The sequence below is a fragment of the Acinonyx jubatus genome, chromosome A1, assembly GCF_027475565.1.
Source record: "Acinonyx jubatus isolate Ajub_Pintada_27869175 chromosome A1, VMU_Ajub_asm_v1.0, whole genome shotgun sequence".
Taxonomy (NCBI): domain Eukaryota; kingdom Metazoa; phylum Chordata; class Mammalia; order Carnivora; family Felidae; genus Acinonyx; species Acinonyx jubatus.
Window position 1 is genome coordinate 224,290,069 of NC_069380.1, and position 19,480 is coordinate 224,309,548.

Genomic DNA, 19,480 nt, shown 5'->3' on the forward strand with positions numbered 1-19,480 from the left:
GCCCTGGTTATCTCCCTCCAACCTTTAAGCAAGACCCAGGATGGCTTACCCTCCATATGCCCTAAGGCACAAAGCAAGTCCAGACTTGGGAGCGATGCTCATTTCATCTTCATACTTTACAGCTTCACTGTACTGGAAGGTGTTTGGAAGGGCAGATGTCCCCCCTCTTCCTCAGGGAAATGAGTTGTGTCCCCATCCCGCGCTCAGTGTGGTTTTGAAGTTGTAATTGCGTGAACTTGCTCCCCACCGCCTCCCCAGAGCTCACCCCCGAACTAGAGGTGTGAACTTCACCATTTCAGGCTGGCGGCTTTGCAGTGGGAAAAGATGACACGGCCAGTTGTCCAGGCCGCTGGGTAATAAAGTCTCTGAGCTCTGAGTTACTGGAATTAAGGAAGTATTTTTCCCTTCATGTCAAAAAACGGGGTGTGAGTTCTGACAGCAGGCAGTAGGGTTAAGTGATTGTATACCTGTCAGTTTTGAAAAGCGATGGAATATTCTTTCCAGACGCTGGAGAGCACATGATGATAAGGTGAAACATTTTTAGAATAGATCTTCCAGGGTATTTGAGAAAACATTTCAACATGACATGGTTAATGGGACCAGCCTAATTCCATGAAACTCAATTTACCCAAAGCCTGAAGGATCTTATATTCTGACATCTCAGCGTTCTGCTTTTACATGATGGTGATTCATTTTATAATGTATTCACCTTCCTTTTAAAGAGGAATCACTTGCACCTCAAGGAAGAGAAATATTGGATGGAATTGGCAGGTTTTTAGCATTCTCTGCCAAAGTTATATAGTTACATCTTTTAATTCAGGGTTTGTTAATCAATTATACACACACAGAGTTTTAAAAAGTCGGTTCTCTAGGGATTGTTACCGACAATAGCCGTTCCCCTAGGCTGCCCACTCCCCACTTTTCATACTCCCAGGCCCCAGACCCCGCAGCTCTTTAGATGGGCTCCGACTAAGGCAAACTCTGACCGCTGAGCCTCATTCCTTCCATTTCTTGAAAAAAAAATTGTAGTTTTTCCTGGACCTCATCACTGTCCTATTTATAATTTTTCTCAGCTTTCTGTGTATTTGCCACTAACTTATTCCCCCATTTTCCCTTCATTGCAGAAACCCCATCATGTGTTCAGACCATTTCACATACCCTATTCCGACCAGCTCCAGGGAAGATCACCTGACCCGTGGGCCTGTCTCGGCCCTCCCGGGATCTCTCCTTACCCCTCTCAGGGATTCCCCGTGCCTTTTTCCTAAGATCGATCCTGTGTCTTTCTTTTTCTTCATCCATGACTCCCTTGCTTTGCAGAGTAAACCCCCAAAGGCTTCTTGAAAAAGTATGCATGGGAAGGAAATCCTCTGAGGCCTTGAACGTATGAAGATGTCTTTCTTCCAACACACTGGATTGACCGTTCGATTCTGAGTTCTAGGACAGAAACCAGTTTCCCTCCTAACTCAGTGCCCTATGTCTTCTAACTCTTGGTGCTAGCTTTCTACAGTCTACAGTCTACAGCTGGAAGCTCCTAGAATCTTGTCTCTGCCTCCAGCATCGTTGATGCCGTGCCCAGTGGGTCTTTCTTCATCCGCTAGGCTACATCCTCGCGATGGACCCCAGGACAGTCTTAAAAGTCTCAGCTTTCAGCTTCCAGACTTTCACTGTTCGTCTTCCTGGAACTCCTGTTACGTGAGTGCTCGGCGTCCCAGACTCGTCCTTTGTTTCTGTTCTTTGAATCCATTCTCGTTGTCCGGCTCCCTCTTTGTTGTAGATTTCTTCACCTTTCTCTTACTGTGACTGTGTGAATTTCTTATTTCTGATTTAATCTTTTTATTTTTCAGAAGGACTGTCTTGTTCTTCGTCCTTTTAAAACAACATTTCCATTTGGTCCCTGTTTCATGGATGTAGTAGTATCTTCTCCCATCACTCTGGGAATGTCAATGGGGTAAAGTTCCTTCCCCCCACCCCGCCTCTCTCTCTCTCTCTCTCTCTCTCTCTGTGTGTGTGTGTGTGTGCACTGTGTACCTGTGCATGTGTGCCCACACACCTGTCCATCTTTCTGTCTCTGCATTGTCTGTGTTTCCTTCAAAAATTTTTTCCCTTTGTTTTAGCCTCTTCAGCTCTAAGGCCTTGCTCGAAGCCTGGTGATCGCCGGCCGTCTCCTCATCTGTACGGGTGGGCTTCAGAAGCCGACCGACAACCGTGCACGTGTGGGGGTGGCCTGTCCCCTGTGTGGGCCTTGCTGGTGGCTGGACGGGTGGGGATGGGGGGCGGGGGCTCATCAGGAGCCTCCAGTGTCAGGAACCCTGGTCTCCTCCGTGGGAGGGATGCAGCTGGTTTCCTGTGTTGCAGGAACTGAGCAGAGGAAGAAGACAGGACCTTCAGTGTCGTCCTCCCTTCACCCCCCTCTTTCCTGGGCAGCACGTGCCCTCCACTGTACCCACGTTATCCAGACTCATGTCTGGCCCTGCCAAGTTCAAGGGACACCGTCACGAGCTGTGTAAGAGCAACTGTGGACAAGTTGCTTACTAACCAGGCTTTTCAGCAGCCTGCCGTTGGCCCCGCTTTCACCCCCACTTCCAGAAGGGCCTGTCACCACATTTCCCGACCCGGGGGGGAAAGGGAAGAGCTGCAGACAGCTTGCTTCTCCCCATCAGTTTAAGATAATGCCATTTTCAGAGCACCTGGGTGGCTCAGTCAGTGGAGCATCTGACTCTTGATCCTGGCTCAGGCCATGATCCCAGGGTCGTGGAATCGAGCCCTGTGTCAGACTCCCTGCTGAGCATGGAGTCTGCTTGGGATTCTCTCTCTTTCTGCCTCTAGCCCCTCTCCCCGACTCTCGCTGTCTCTGTAATATTTAAAAAAAAAAAAAAGATGCCATTTTCTTGGGTCTGTTAAATCAGTTTACTGCTCGCCCACCTGCTCTCCAAAGGTGCACATTTTGCGGGTATTGTCTCTTATTCTCTCAGCTCGACCTCGGAGAGCTCCAGAACCTATCATTAATTTAAGTGTCACTGTTTCCTTTTTCATTAGGTGTGCTGATTCAGTGTGGCTCTGTGCATGCAGCATATTCCAGATGCTTTCAGGTCACTTCTAACTCTTTGGTTGAAGCTATAAAAAATCACAGGGGCGCCTGAGTGGCTCAGTCGGTGGAGCGTCCGACTTCAGCTCAGGTCATGATCTCGCGGTCTGTGAGTTCGAGCCCCGCGTCGGGCTCTGTGCTGACAGCTCGGAGCCTGGAGCCTGCTTCGGATTCTGGGTCTCCCCTCCCTCTGCCCCTCCCCTGCTCATGCTCTGTCTCTGTTTCAAAAATAAATTAAAACATCAAAAAAAAAGATTTTTTTAAAAACCTATAAAAATCACAGTACTGAGCACGGTCACCCCGAACTGACCGAGCTGCTTAGCACAGTAGTTAAGCCGCTCACGAGAGCACACGGGTCTCCCTCACTAGCTGGGCTACCCACTCAGATGCATGCCACATCTGCCCACTGCTGGGGTCCCTCTGGGGCACTTGTGGCAAATGGGCGGGGGCCCGTGTCTGAAGGTGGAACAAAGCAGGACAGCAGCGGTTTGAGGACGGGCGCACCATTCGCCCTCTTTCCTAGCTCCTCGGGGTCATGGGACACCTGCCCCGATGCCACGTCACTCACATGTGCCTTCTCTTAATGACCTCACTGACTGTGCTCTCTGCCCCCAGCTCTGTTTCGTGATGTTCTGGACCCCCAACGTTTCCGAGAAGATTTTGATAGACATCATCGGAGTGGACTTCGCCTTTGCAGAGCTCTGCGTTGTCCCCTTGCGTATCTTCTCCTTCTTCCCGGTGCCAGGTAAAGACACAGAATGAAAGGAACATTCCGGTTTACCCTCATGCCCGATTCAGTCTTCCTTCTTGGGAAATGTCTGCAAGGACGTCCCAAACAAGAACAAACCATTTTGGGCGCCTGGGTGGCTCAGAGGGTTAAGTGTCCGACTCTTGATTTCCACTCCGGTCGTGATCTCGTGGTTTGTGAGTTCAGGCTCTGTGGTGACAGCACAGAGCCTGCTTGGGATTCTCTGTCTCCCTCTCTCTCGGCACCTCACCTGCTCTTGCTGTCTCTCTCTCTCTCTCTCTCTCTCTCAAAAATAAATGTTTAAAAAAAAAAAAGCTGACACTTAAAAAAACCGAAACAGAACATAACATTTCGCAGTGGATTGGAAACGTGCAAACACATTTTATCCAGTAGGCTGAAAGTTTAAGAAACAAATCAGACAGCCCAGCCCTAATTTGTTCCTCCAAGGTCAGAGGTCGCACACACGGTAAACGGTACACCCAAAGGGACAACGTGAGGAGTCTTCGGGGCCATAGAACTGTTCCGTGCCCTGATGGTGGCGGTGGTTACACAGATCTTTGCACGTGTTAGAATTCTTAGAACTGTCTGCTCAGAAGTCAGTTTTATAATATGTTATTTAAAAAGTAACACGCAAAAAAAAAAAAAATAGGAAGGTGGACGATGACTAAAACCTGCCGATGTGCAAAGAAAGAGTAGTGCTGGAGTTAAGACTCTGGGGGCAGAGTTAGGGGCACCCGGGGGGCTCAGTCGGTTGAGCATCTGGCTTCAGCTCAGGTCATGATCTCACGGCTTGTGGGTTCGAGCCCCGCGTTGGGCTCTGTGCTGACAGCTCGGACCCCGGAGCCAGCTTCGGATTCTGTGTCTCCCTCTCTCTGCCCCTCCCCCACGCATGCTCTGTCTCGCTCTCGCTCTCAAAAATAAATATTAAAAAAAAGTTAAAAAAAAAAATCTGGGGGCAGGGTTGAGGCCAGATGGCGTATGGCCAGAAAGTCAAGTGTCCACAGCTAAACACTAAGCCAGTTTGAAAATTCCCAAGCGGATACAGTAGGAGGAGGCTTACGATACGGGAGCAAGGTGGTTCTTTACGAGAGGAGCGAAGCAGGCTGCAGAATGGTCGGTGGGTGTGCCGGTTCTCCCGCGACGAAGGTGTCGCCACGTCTGCGTGTCTGCGTGTCGTGTGCCTGCCCACTTACTGTTCCTAGAAGTCACCCACCAAACTGGTAACAGTGGTTGCCTGCGGAAGGCAGGAGTCAGGACCGGGAGGAAGACTTTGTGCTGCATTCCCTTCTGCACCTTTTAAATTCTATACCAAGTGCATGTCATTAGTCAAAAATGTATGGTGCAGGCGTGACTGGCTGGCTCAGTGGGTAGAGTGTGCTGCTCTTGACCTCAGGGCTGTGAGTTAGAGCCCCACGTTCGATGTGAAGATTACTTAAAAATACAATCTTTAAAAAAAAAAACAAAAAACTTAGTGCCCAAATAATCCGCCGAATCATTCAGCAGGGCAGCCAGAATTGACAAAGCCCGAGTTAAGAAATGAGCCACGAACTAGAGGAGGTCAGGACTGATGGCGCCATCCCTGAACCGGGTCACAAGCCACTCCTGCTCTCAGATGCCAAGCATTCCTGGAGGCTGGGTCTCTCGGGTGTCACCCTCCCAGCTGTGGCAAAAACGGAGGAGTGGAAGATCGTGGCCGTGGGGTGGTGTGTCTGGTCTTTGTCGGGGGCGGGGGGACCCTGGGGGAGCCAAGCTGTGCCAGGCGACCCCACCTCGAGGAGGCTGCCCCCTGCTGGAGATTGGGGCCCATATTGCTCCTTCCCCAGGCCCAGCTGGAGGAGGGACTGGGAGCCCCAGAGAGTTCCAGCTGGGACGGGGGTCCAGCTGGGACGGGGGTGGAGTGGCTTTTAATTTCTCAACTCACTTCTGTGTCTATCAGTCTAAGGCCTTCCAGCCAGCTCTCAGGCCCCGGCTGTCTTTGCAACCTGCGGGGGGTGGGCCAAGCCCATTAGCATTCCGCGTGCGCCCCTGCCCTCTCGCTCAGCCAAACCCAAGTGTGCATCTGTGCTGTGTAAACACAACACCCCCCCCCCCCGGGGAAGGCAGGCAGGGCACCCCGTTCGACGAGGAGGGCCACAGAGTCCCCCTTTGAATGTATCCTGGACGGGAGTTTTCTTTCACCCCAGGAGTGAGCACGTCCCCCTGCACGAAGGTCTCGGCCCCAGCCCGGGGGGCCGCAGCTTCCTTCAGTCGCTTGCACTTTCAGATCGATCCAAACATCCAGGGCACCTCTTCCCGACAAGGAGTGTCTGTGGCCTCCAAGGCCAAATTCAGTCCCTGCTTCGCACATCCCTCCTTTGTGCTCAGGCCGGGCGCCCTGCCCCGCGCCCCAGTTCACTAGCGTGGATGGGGAGGCGATTCGGGGAATGCATCGAGGTCTTTGAGAAACAGTGACGTGTTGAAACAAAGGGGGCACAGTTAGGGAAGGAGAAGAAGAGATGACCGGGGTTCCAGGGGCCGGGAGGGCTGGGAAGGAGATCAGGAGAGCTTCATCCTTCCCTCCCTGACCTCTGGTCGCCACATCCCCCACACAGGTGTCCTGGGAAGACAGGGCTCCCCTCATACCCACAGTCAAAACTGACCCCCGCAAGTGGCCGCTTTTCTGTTTTTTAGAGAAGAGAAATCAGAACGGGGCTGGAGGCAGGGCAGGGGGTTGGGGCAGGGACAGGGTGGGCAGGGGTTCCCAGGGGCAGGCCGGGCCCAGCCAAAGACAGCCGGCAGTCAGAGTGGAGAAAGGCAGGTGCCCGCACCCGGCTGTCTGGATGCTCAGGGCTGCGAAGAGGCCAAACAGGGCTATCCCAGGCCCAGAAGTAGGGTCAGGAACCCCGGCAGGGAGATACGGAGGCCAGCCCAGGGCAGCAGCAGCAAGGCCTGGGTCCTCACCAGCTGCCCGGCGACCTCGGGTAGGCTGGCGAGGCGCGGGGTCGGGGGGGAAGTCTGAGGACCGGGAGAAGCGGGGTGTTGCTGACGAGTCCTTTGCTGTCCCCACAGTCACTGTGAGGGCCCATCTCACCGGGTGGCTGATGACTCTGAAGAAGACCTTTGTCCTGGCCCCCAGCTCTGTGCTGCGGATCATCGTCCTCATCACCAGCCTCGTGGTCCTGCCCTACCTGGGGTATGCTGTCAGGGGGGTCCTGCGGGTCCTTCTGCCACCTAAGTACATCTGCATTTTCACGTGGCATCCCCCCGAGCACATCTAGAGCTAGAAATGCAGAGCGATACCTTCTTTCTCTGCCGAGCCAGTAGGTGGGAGGCTGCTCAGCTCCTTTCTAGAAGAATACTTCCGGGGTCAGGCCCATTCACACTATTCACTGAGCACCTGCTGCGGGTGGCAGGCAGGAGAAGGGGAATAACAAGAGGGAGGAAGGGAGTCGTCACCCCCCACCCTCAGAGTCCCCGCCTCTGTATGGAGACGAGGGCAGGAAGGGCTGTGGGCTCACGAGCAAGGGGGACGTGGCCCGTGGCCCAGCCAGCAGATGTGGAGCCAAGACCTTGGGGTGGGGGGGGTAGCTTGCCTCAGAGCTCCAGGTGCCCTCCCACAGGCGGGCCACTTACTAGGTGCAGCCCTTACCGGCGGATCTCAAGTGCAGTTGGTTCCTGTCTCGTCTGCTTTCCACTGGGTTTCCACTCTATTTGTGCCTCAGCACGGCTTCAACGGACAGATGGCCTTTGTGTTCTCATCCCCAGGGTACACGGAGCCACCCTGGGCGTGGGCTCCCTCCTGGCGGGGTTTGTGGGAGAATCCACCATGGTCGCCATAGCAGCGTGCTACGTCTATCGGAAACAGGTGAGCTGGCCGCGAAGCCTCCCCAGGTGTAGGGAGACCCGAGCGGCTCCCAAGGGCCCACAGCAGGAGGCGGCAAGGTGGTGGCACCCCACGTTCATCCCCTACCTCCACTGGGTCCACACTGCTCACCAGAACTCCAGGGCCCCTCCCGTGTGGGTGAACCTCATGGCCAGAGTATGTCAGCCCTGGGTCAGGTTCAACAACAAGGGGATACCTTATGATGCTATCATGTAGAGGATTCCTTAAACCTGCCTTGTTTCAAAAGGCAGCCGTCCTGCTCAGGAGGGACATTGAGGACACAATCCTGCATCCTAGTGTTGCCTCTAGAGAACTAAAACTTGTAGAAACTAAATAATGCTTTGACCACACAGGAAAATGCCGAAAAGGTGATTCCCTTTGCGACCGATCCATTCTCTGAGTCCTTACAAACTACGACTTGATCACTGTGAAAGTCTAGAAAATGTTGGGTGATCTCCCCACTCTCTACCTCTGCAAATCCCTTCCCCTCTTCAACCTGAGATAACATGCCACAGGAAAGTCTTCCTAGCTGCCGACCACACACACACACACACACACACACACAACGTACTCTGTTACCAGGTAATTCGTTTATCCTGCAGGGTTACCTGTTTGAAGGCAGAGTCCTAAGATTATGACCACTTAGGGAGCAGGAGAGTGAGATTAGCCAGGGAAAGGTTGGGTAGAGGAGGGAAAGGGGCCAAGAATGGATGTCCCAGGCTCTCCAGTATGATCCCCCAGCCACGGCAGCTGGGTGATGAAGGCGGACATTGGCAGAGATTTGGACCCAACCGAGGTCGGGGGTTTTGCCTGCAAGTGAGGTTACAGCAGAGAGAGGCACCGAAGTGACTGTAATTGTTGAGCGTTTCATTTGAGCTGATGAAAGAGGAGAGAAGGGACCAGAAGGCCCATGGGTTGTGGGGGCAGGGTCCTGGAAGGAGGGGCCAGACAGTGGCAGGAGGTGGAGGACCAGGCCCTTGAAGCTGGCGGGCCAGTGGTGCGGAGGGTGTTAATAAAGACAGGGTCTCCAGGGAGCCGAGAATGGGGAGGGTGGCTCTGGAGAACCTGATCCCCAAGGAGAAGAGGTCAGGGCATGGAGAGAGGCCATTTACTGCAAGGCGGGCAGTGCAGTCACCAGGAACTGGGACAGGCGACGAGCAGGGCAGGAGACAGACACAGACCCGGGGCTGGCCTACTCCGAGAGCAGGTGAGCCCAAGCTCATCGGAAGGGAGAGCAGTCGGCAGGTGGTGGAAGGAGGAGGCGTGGGGAGGGGCTGCACTCAGCTGACGGTGCGCTCCCGCTCGCGGCCGGGAGGGGGCAGACGGGGTTCCCCGAAGCTCCTAGCGGCCCCCCCTTCCCTCCCCCCCGCCCCAGTACCCGGAGATGCAGCCTCGGTGAGGTCACCCCAACCATAAACGAGACCCAGGTCTGCCGCGAGGGCCCCCACCCCCCCCGCCCCGGAGACCCTGGCGGCCCCTCCCTGCTCTGCTGCGACGGGGCCCTGTCCCAGCCCCACACTGACGCGTCTTCTTGGGTCTAGAAAAAGAAGATGGAGAACGAGACTGCGGCCGAGGGGGAGGACTCGGCGATGACGGACATCCCGCCAGCAGAGGAGGGGACGGACGTCGTGGAAATGCGAGAGGAGAACGACTAAGGCCGGGACGCAGGCGCAGCAGGGGCGCTCGAGATGGCTCCGCAGCATCGTCTCCTCTCCCGTCGTGTTTTGTTCTGTTCTTGGCTTTGGTTTTGGTTTTGGTTTTGGTTTAACGGAAGAGGCCTTGATTGGAAGGTTTCGTGCAAACTCCCGGGCACACTGGGTATGCCCGCCCTGCGGGGGGGGGGGGGGGGGTTGGGGGGGACCTCGACGACGGTCTCCGCTACCGCTTTGTAAAAAACCAACGGAACAACCGAGTTCGCGCCCCCGCTTCCCGAACATCCAGAAGACGCGGCTGCCTCGTAGAACGGGCCGTCTCCTCCTCCCTCGGACAATCTCCACTTGGAACCAAAGGACTGCGGCTGTGCCATCAGCGCCCTCGCCACCACTGCCCAGCAGGCCAGACTTGACCCCGTCCCTTTGCATCTCTCTTAACGAATCAGCAGGTTACAACTCGGCTTTCTTGGATCGGCTTCCCAGGAGCAGGAGCCCGGCTGTACACAGAGACGTGGCCCCGGAGGCCTCCGCCCTGCAGCCCGAAGCTGTCTGCCACACTCGTGCGCGCGGGGGGTCCGCGACAGGCTGCGGCCTGGAGTGGCCGTTCACACTGAGGAATGCCACCTGTGAACGCGCTGCACGGACGGACGGACGGACGGGCCTGACCTCCTCCCTGTAGGAAGGTTCGCGATGCCAGGGGAGTCGCGCGGACTGAACGATCGCCTTTCACCGGCATTGTCCTAGGTTTGAGCGAGCTCCCGCGTTTCAGACCCCGCCGTGTACATACATGAGCTAACTTTTTTTAAGTTGTCACAAACGCGCATCTCCAAATTTCAGCGTCCTCCGGCATGACTTTCCCCGAAGGCTTGTTTCTCACTCACCTTTCCTGAAGATGGCGCTAGAGCAAGTGAAATGGAGCATTCTAACTTCGCGGTCTTAGTTTTTACAGTGAACTGAAGCTTTAAGTCATAATCTAGCATTCTAATGCCAGGTTGCTGTATCGTAACTTTTTAAGTAGATTCATTACCTGGCTCCGCTCCTTTTAGTCATAACCATGCGGTGCAGGTAATTTCACGCCACACGATAAAACATTTTATAAACGATAGCAAAGTCACTATGTGATACTCCCTGAAATGACACATTTGAAATCCATTCAGTGCAGTATATTTTTCTAAGTTTTGGAAAGCGGGTTTTTTCTTTAAAAAATTATGGACACAGTTCACTAAATTCTTGATTTAGTCAAAATTCTAGACTGAAAGAACCTAAACACAAAAATATTTTAAAGATATAAATATATACTGTATATGTTATGTAATTTATTTTAGGCTATAATACATTTCCTATTTTCGCATTTTCAATAAAACGTCTCTAATACAATACGGTGATTGCTTGTGTGCTCCACGTACCTGCAGTTGAAACGTATTGTATTGTATCTTCTTACAGTTTTACAGAGTCACTTGTATATAAATGTGAGGATCAGTAGATGACAAGAGAACTATTTTTAATTCTGGGTGGGTGGCGGGTGTAACTGGGATCAGCTGGCATAGACAGTAGTGAGAATGGAATACTTTGCCGGAAGGGCAAAAAAGGAAAAAGGTGAGCCTTTTGTGTTTATTGTTTTCAGTGCTGTGTAATCATATTGTTCCTCATTAAAAAAGAAAAGAAAAGAAAAGAAAGAATGTAAGGGCAAGTCAGCCATGACCATCGCAGGGTTGCATTCACGTTTCTGGACAAGTGACCCTTGGGTGTGCCCACCATGGGGACAAATCTTCATGTGCTTCCCCCGAGCGACTTTTCCTCCATATATATGAGCGCTGGAAATTAAGATGCACAGCCTTTGGGTGGTTTCAGGGGCAGATCTGAGAAGACGGGGGAAACGTCTAATTGTATCAGCTTTTTAAAAGTACGTGACTAGAAAATTAAACAGCAGTATTTTTTAACACGTGTGACTATTTCATGCTTGTGGGCCTGGAGCTTAAAAATCAAATTGAAAAAGCCACCTCTTCTAAGTCGGGGAAAGATCAGCTAGAGACCCTTCGTTAAGCACCTAGAACGTGTCATTTAGAACTTTAGAGATTTCGTCGGTGATGAACATTCACGGCCATAAATGGGCCATTTCCATCTCAGAGAACACGGGATGATGCCCCAAACCCAGATCACGATGACAGAGATTGTGCAAGATGTGTCCAAAAACTGCTGTCTGGAAGCACACCATCCCTCACATGGTTCCTTCACTCGGGCTGCTTAATTCGCGGCCTAACACACGCACTTAAACTTGTAAGGCAAACCCTGATGCTTGCAGCTTCCTGGCTCTGTGCTGACCCACAGAGACAGGAAAGGTGGTCAAACCAGAAAGAAGACACTTCTCCTTCCTGCTTTTTAGAGTAAGGAGGGAACACATTTGACTCTGCCGTCCAAAAAAGAGTTCCCCAACGCAGGTTTCTTTTTTATTGCAAGTTGCTCAGCTGACATCTACAGAAGGGTGTGGTGCCCACGTCCCATGTCGAGGACCATGAAAAGACCTGCCGTGACTTTCTCCGTGTTGGGTGACTTGTAGAAAACATACAATCTAAAGCCTTTTTTAACGTGAATGCTGAGAAGTGAGTTAGGGCAATTCAGTGCAGTCTTTTTATACTGAGGGTTTTCTCTGTGCAAACCCAGGTCAGAGCAGCTCCTTTTGTGGCCTCCCTGCTTTTTTGAGGGTCATATGCCGGGTCATTCTAAACATGCAGGTGTCGTGTGCTCTGTTCCGCTTGGAGCTTGGTGGCACTGGACATCAGATGCCCAGGAACTGAGCACCAAGGACCAGGTGAGGCTGGCTCCGGGGAGGTCATGATAGGGTTGGACCTGTCGGCCGTGAGGCTCAGGATGTGCTGACAGGTCTGCTCAGTGGCCAGAACCCCTCACCTGTTTGGGATTCTTAATTTGGGCACGAGAGGCTATTGCTTGACATCACTGGGTGCAAGCCGGGCCCGGCCCCTCGCTGCCTGTGTTGGGCTCGTCTTGTTTGTGTGTTAGCCCTGGCGGGTGGTTTGGCTTTGGAAATGTCCCCGGGTGGCTGATTCCGTCAGAAAGAGTAGCTTCCGCGCTGGTTCAGGATGTATCAGATTGGCCAAGTAAAGCTTCGGTATGTGCTCTTAGTTTCTAGAAACAAAACAATTTAAAGACTCAGTGGTTCTCTGACTAGAGTTGTTTTCCTTAATTCAGACTGAAGTGGGAGAGACCAAGAACCAGTGTTGCAAAATAGGAAGTATTTATGCTGTTGTACTTAAGCGACATTATCTTGAGAAATATTTTCCCGTTATTTAAAAAATCTTTCCACTTCCGGGGCGCCTGGGTGGCTCTGTTAGGTTGTCTGACTCTTGATTTCGGCTCAGGTCACGATCCCAGGATCGTGGGATCAAGCCCCGCGTTGGGCTCCACGCTGAGCATGGAACCTGCTTGAGATTCTCTCTCCCTCTGCCCCTCTCCCCCACTCGCGCGCTCTAATATAAAATGTTTAAAATTGCTACTTCAGCTGTGTTTCAACCAGCCACAGCTTCTGGCCTCTTATTCTGCAGGTCAGCTGACCCCTGAACTTATGATGAAGCATTCAAAGTGATGGACAGACCAGAAAAAGGGGCCTTTTATGTTCTAAGTCCTGCCACTTTTTTGTAACCAACATTGCGATGGGCAGGGCTTTATGAGACAGGGCAGTTTGTAGTGTTGAGACCTGTGCATTGCAGCCAAGTCCATGAAACCCGTCGATCCCACCTGCCTTCCGTAGACAGCTGTCCTCACGCACAGCCTCACACGCCTCTTTCATAAAAAGCGTCTGAACCAGAGAAAAGCATGTTTTTGAGCCACGTTTGGTAAACATTCGAAAGGCTCCCTCTGTGTGGTTGAGTCTCTATTTCTGTCATTTGAAATAGCAAAACATCACGACTCATCAGCTGATGTAACCACACGTGAAACAGGATGTAGAAGCAATCTGAAGACGAATGTACGAAAAGGCCCTGCCCTTTCGAAGGCTACACCTCTGAAGCGAACTACGCCAATGTTCAAAATGAGCGGAATTTTATTATGTAATCAAAATAACCCCAAACTCCGCTCAGAGGTCAGAAAAGAGGGGTGTGTGTGTGTGTGTGTTGATCTCAAAAGGGAAAAATGATGGAGAAGAGATGGTGAGAGCTTGTTCTGAGCTGACTTTCTTCTCAAAAGGGAAAGTTCGAACTGTTAGCCTCTGCTAAGCAGAGCACCAAAGGTGGAACTCCTAAGTCATCATTCTTTTTTTTTTTAATGCTTATTTATTATTGAGAGACAGAGAGACACAGAGTGTGAGCCAGGGGAGGGGCAGAGAGAGAAGGAGGCCCAGAATCTGAAGCAGGCTCCAGGCTCTGAGCTGTCAGCACAAAGCCTGACGTGGGACTCGAACCCACGAACTGTGAGATCAGGACCTGAGCCGAAGCCGGCTGCTCAACTGACTGAGCCACCCTGGCGCCCCCTGAGCATTCTTTTTTTTTTTAAGTCATTCTTTGCCGAGTCCTACTGGTTCTGAAAGATTTTTTCCCTGCTTCATTTATAATCGGCCAGGTCTCCAAGTCTGTGTAAGATCTATGTGCTTGTGTAGATGGCAGTTGGCTACACATAGATTCAGCACATTTCTTATACTGCACCTCTTTTTGAGTTAGGTTACAAAGCTTAAGTGCACCATGAGCTTCCACAGTCCGTGCATGTAAACAGAAATGCAGAAGAGGGGCGCTTGGGCGGCTCATTTGGTTGGGCATCTGACTCTTGATTTCGGCTCAGGTCATGATCTCAGGGTCATTGGATTGAGCCCTGCATCGGGCTCTGTGCTGAGTGTGGATCCTGCTTGGGAGTCTCTCTCTCTCTCTCTCTCTCTCTCTCTCTCTCTCTCTCTCCCTTCCTTGCACTTTCTTTCTAAAATTAAAACAAAACAAAACAAAACAAAACCTCACAGGAGGTTCCTACCCCTTCCTGTGTCCAGAAGTGGAAGTGGTTTCCTCAGGTTAAGGAAAGCTGGAGACAGACCAGCTTAAGATGATATCATTCACTGTCTGTCTTCATGGAAATTCAGTGGCATATGGAGATTGATTGGCACCATAAAGTTGAGAGGCAGACGTTCTACAGCCATGAATCGGGGACAAGAAATGGTGCACTTGGAGCTGGGACACATCACAGCCAGGTGGACTCTGTTCCCTGAAGCATGGGGCCACAAGCATAGGGGACTCACACTCTGGATGGATCTGCTATGAAGGTGAAGTGCAGACCACCCTGGTCGAACAGAGGAGGCACCAGGTACACGTCTACACGTCGCCCAGCGACCGCAGCCAGGACCAGCTGCCACAAAGCAGGCACGTTCCCCTAGCGGTGCCACATTCACGCTTGTAGAGGCGAATCCACAGCAACTTGTGATGTGTTTGGTTTGCTTAGTGATGTACGGAGAGGGCAGATATCGAAAGCTGAAATGACCAAGGAGCTAGTCGGAGAACTTCGGAAACCTTGCCAGAGCCGCCCATGAGTTCTGTTCCAGACTCACAAGGCTGTGCTCATTCGTTGAAGGACAGCTTGAATGGCACGACCTTCTACATCACTCACCCCTTTCTGGCCTCACACTCGTCGCCTGCACAGTAGAGGCTTGGGCCATCACTGCTAAGGCTCCTTGTGGGGCCAATGCTCGGTGTATGATCTAGGATTTAGAACCCCGGTACAGGATCCTGCAAGGAAAGGATAAAATTACCTCCTTTTTCCTTTCAGATCTCAATGTTCGCAGTGATCCCGGATTTTTTTTAACAAAATGAGGTCTCCTGGGAGTCACTGCACATGTGCTGTGGCTTCCAGTTTACCAGCTTTTCGATTTCACATCAAAATTGTGGGTTTAATTGAAACCGATCACATCAAAATATCCGTGTAGCCTTTGATTAAAACTGACCGCAGAGGTCAATATAAAATACACATTGCCCTTCAACAATGGCTATATGCGTATTTCACTGACATAACTTTTTGTTAAGGGCATTTACATATGCTTTTCTTTTTTGGTTATTTTCGGGAGGGCAGAATTTATGCTCATGTATTGTCAAATAGTTTTCATACTCTAATTTTACTTTAAGTAAAGCTTAAAGTTGGCATGTGACTGAGATTGCTTTTAGTTTCTTGATTTTCTTATTGGAACCATCAGTCTGTTTATACCTCCCAAATTACATGATTTCCTAATTCTAACTACATTTCCCTTTTCTGTTGTACACGAGGCATTAAAATTTTGCCCTTTGTCCCGGTAGCTTAAATCTGTAACCACTGGCATATTTCTTTAAAATCCCTTATTTAAATATGACCTACTGCTTCAAACTGTATTCTATATTAAAATGAATTTTTACTTCCCATAATTGCAGTAATAGTGAAAGTACTTCTCTTAAGTACTCAGCTTCTCTCCACCCCTTCTCGAATGGGGATACCCACCATAGATGGGCATCAGGAAACGAAGAGGGCCAGAGCCTGAAACCCCCTCCCACCCACATCTAAGGCATCCTTGTTCTTACCAGTCTTTATGTGAAAAGCATTACTCTCTTTAAAATGGAACGTCTTAACTTAGAAGAAGGATGGCTCTCATTCTCTAAACCTCCCGTGAGAGATTATAGACAGAAAGGGTTTTATTACGTACCTGTCACCGACAGGGTTGGAAGAATCCCACCGCCCTGCCCGAGACTGTCTTCTCTTCTGCGCAGCTTTAGCGTGTGTCTTTGGGTTAAAATCCCAGATCTCAGTACTACTTCTACTATGCTTCCCTGTTACTGCCTCTTACTGTTAATTATCCCAAACCGCACACACCCACACCTTATACAATGGTAGCAAAATTCCAAAAGGTTTACCCTTGTGATAAGCGGTTTGGATATAATTATAAATGTGATCTACTGGGCTTTTAGGTTAATATCATGGAGAAAACTATGCCCTCTCCCAAACTATCCTTTTCAATACTCTTAAAGGCAACATTTGAGTTGGGGGCAAGGTTCGCTTTGCGTATGTCTTTAATCCTGCCCACAATGAGCTCCAGGCTTCTTCCTGGACCACACAAGCCAATAAATACTGTGCTAATTTCCCAGCTCAACATATAGGTCTTTGCACAAAAAGAAAAAGAAAAACCAGGAACTGGGAGTCCTCATTCTATCTCGGCTGCTTATTAGCTTTGAGTCGGGCAAGTTACTGGATGCCTGTGGGTTGGCCGTCTCCGCTCTAGAATGAGATCTTGTCCAGTTCTAGCCTAGCGCGACATCAGGATTTGCAGAGTCTGATCAAAGGCAGTGCAGGCAGACGGAGGTGCTCGTGGGCCAGGCTTCCAAGTGGCATGGAACTGACTCAGCCAGGGAATCTACAAACACTTCTGCCAGCCTGCTTTCAGCAGAGACAGACTACCACAGCGTTCATGGAACAGAACGACAGCCAATCTGGTCTTTGGTTCAGATACTCCAGATACCTTTGCAAAGACCAAAATAGAACGAGCACAACTGGTGTCCGACTTTACATTATACTACCCACCCAACCTTCAATCTGATTCGTGTAAAAAGCTCTCTCGCCGTAAAGGCAGGTGGCCCAGGAAAGCCGGCTGCGGTCAGCTGGTCTCCCCCAGCCCCAGACACTGTTAGGACACATGCTCACAGGCCCATTTGTCAAAAAGTCAGAAGTGGTTCCTCCACCGTGCCGGGCCACGCCACATCCTAGCTCAGCGGCTCTGCCTTTCCCCAGACACTGCCCTGCCCACCTTCTGGCCTGCCCCCGCCCCCCGCCCCCACCCCACAACTGTGTTGAGCAGTGCTATTGAATTCTGCCCTCTTAGGAAAAGACTAAAAATGGCCCCCACGCCCCAGCCTGCTCCCACCGAAGTTGAGAATCCAGTTCTACATGCTCTCGGGTGACCTAATCTGGGCCTGTTTCCAGTTCCAAATACACACTGGTGATGCCCAGAGCACTTTTTCCAGCCCAGACTTGCTCCTGCGCTTCAGACCAGTCACCTCCCAACCTCTTTCAGAGGGGTCCCAGAGGGCCCTTGGCCTTAGGCCCCTCCCTGCACACTTTCTCCCCACCCTCCCCATGCGTTCTCCTGACTTCCATCTAGGTGAGTCCCATTGTCACCCACCCAGAAGCCTCCTCCATGCCCCACCCCTCCTTCAATCAAGCCACTGACCCTGGAAACTCTTTCTCCTACTACCTGTCACATCTGTCCCTCCTCTGCATCCTTAGTCCCTCTGGCTTAGCTCACATGCTCCTGGTCACCTCAGGTAGCCTTCAGGCTCATGGGTCCTCCTGGACTGTGGGGTGAATGATGCCTCCTGGAGTTTTGCAGTGCACAACCTGCTCAACCATTCCTAGCAGGCTGACCACCTCCCCCTTGCCTTTCCAGGCTAGCCCTTCCTCTCACGCTAGGCATTGGGTTGCTATAAGGAGGACCTCACACTTACCTGGGTGGGCACCAGGCTGAGCCTGGGCTACGTGTAGTAAACCGGGCCCAGCCAGAAAGGAGGACGTTAGCATCCAATGAGAAGCAGCATCACAAGATGGGAACTCTTGCAGGTGGCTGGCCTCCCGGCTCCAGATGTCTTCACGCCTGGCCTCATTCCAAAACCTGTTCCTTCTTTCATCCTCGCCCACCGCAAGGGCATACAAGAACCCAGATACTTAAACAGGTAATTTGTAGAGATGGTTTCCTTGCAGAATTGTACTGAGCCCTTCTCCTCTTCAGCGCTGTGTGTGCATCACGTGTGAGTGTTGGGTGGGCGGCGGGAGATCCCTCGACACCTTAAGCCTAGTGATAAGGCTCTTCGGAGACACGGAGAGCGCCTGAAATGGGCCCCTAGTGGCGGGGGTTCGGAGCTCTGGTGTCAGATCTGCCAGAAGAGAGAGCCAGAGGAGAGGGGGCACCGGGGCTGGCTGGCACATGCCAACTTTGACAGGGCAGAAGTTGCAAGGCCTCTCCCCTGAGCCAGACCTGAGCTACACAGGCCACAAGCCCACCTGGGGTCCTCCTGAGGTCCTGAGCAGGTGAACAGGGCTCAGAAGTAGGAAGCTGCGGCGGGGGGGGGGGGGGGGGAAATCACTGGATTCCTAGGGGCTGCAAAGGTGGAGGGGTGGGAGGGGGGAAGATTGGCCACAGCATGCGCGTGCGGAAGTGCTCACCAGAGGCCTTGAACTGGGGGGAGGAGGAGGGCAGAGGGGTCGCCACAGATCCCTGCGAGTGTCCCCCACCAGGATGAGAGAAGAGCTAAGCCCCGGCCAGGCCCAGAAGGGAGGCCGGTTAGGACAGCGACCATCAAGAGTAGGAGGTCTGCTCCCCCGCCCTCACGCTGGCCTCCTTCCCCCTGCTCCAGCTCTGGGAGCGGCCGCGGGGGGGGGGGGGGGGGGGGTGGAGGGGTGGGGGGGCACTCGGTGCCGTTAGTGGTCACTCGAAGCTTTGACTCTTCTACAACACACGGCATTCCAATTCCTGAACGGGAACCACGTTTGGCAACGTAAAATGACTGCACGGTTTCTCTACTCCGGTGCCCAGGAAAGCGGTGGATGCCTGCAGGTGAGTTTCCATCCAGGGGCAGGGGAAGTTCTCCCACTGATCACCTCTTGAACAGTGGACGACAAAATCGCTTGGTGAGTCCGTGCCTGGAGCCATGCCATTCAGCTCACCTGTCACCGGTGCATGTGAGCTGTGCCGAAGTCGGGGACAGTTGGAGGGCTGGGGAGGGCCAGGGAGGGGACAGTTGGGAAGGACAGGGAGGGGAAGACCGGGCCGGCTCATCCTTGCATCTGGAGTCTGGAACTGTGCCTGCGGGCGCTCTTTGCTGAATGAACGATTCACGCCTTCCTCCCCACCTTCCTCCCTGGAACAGCTAACCCCAGGACACCTGTGCAGCAGCCCCCCTTCCTGACGCCTTCTCACCTCCAACCCCTTCTGGTTGATGAATCAAGCCCTCCACGAACTCAGATAACCTGAGCCAGCTGTCACTTGCAACCAAAAGCGCTCAACACGGACGTGCGCTCACCCCTCTGTCACGCTTCCCTTCTCGATGTTCCCTCCCCTACGTCTCTTTGGGAAACACAGAAACAGAAACGAAAACCAAAAGTATCCTCACCTATGACAGTCTAGTTAGAAA

At 52.1% G+C, this 19,480-nt stretch overlaps 1 protein-coding gene and 1 long non-coding RNA gene across 2 annotated transcripts in view; one reads left to right on the plus strand and one right to left on the minus strand.

The window, feature by feature from the left end:
• The window catches only part of ANKH (ANKH inorganic pyrophosphate transport regulator), a 137,568-nt gene extending 126,542 nt beyond the window's left edge, over positions 1-11,026 (plus strand). Inside the window, exons 9-12 of the mRNA XM_015068857.3 lie at positions 3,701-3,830; positions 6,882-7,005; positions 7,578-7,677; positions 9,237-11,026. Coding sequence (XP_014924343.1) covers positions 3,701-3,830; positions 6,882-7,005; positions 7,578-7,677; positions 9,237-9,350 — 468 coding nt within the window. The 3' untranslated portion in view covers positions 9,351-11,026. The remainder of the gene's footprint in view (positions 1-3,700; positions 3,831-6,881; positions 7,006-7,577; positions 7,678-9,236) is intronic.
• Positions 10,505-14,291, minus strand: LOC128311539 (uncharacterized). Its single transcript, XR_008289986.1, has 2 exons — positions 11,843-14,291; positions 10,505-11,812 (listed from the first exon to the last, which is right to left on the minus strand). It is a non-coding gene; the product is annotated as an uncharacterized LOC128311539 (long non-coding RNA).
• Positions 14,292-19,480: the final 5,189 nt, after the last annotated feature.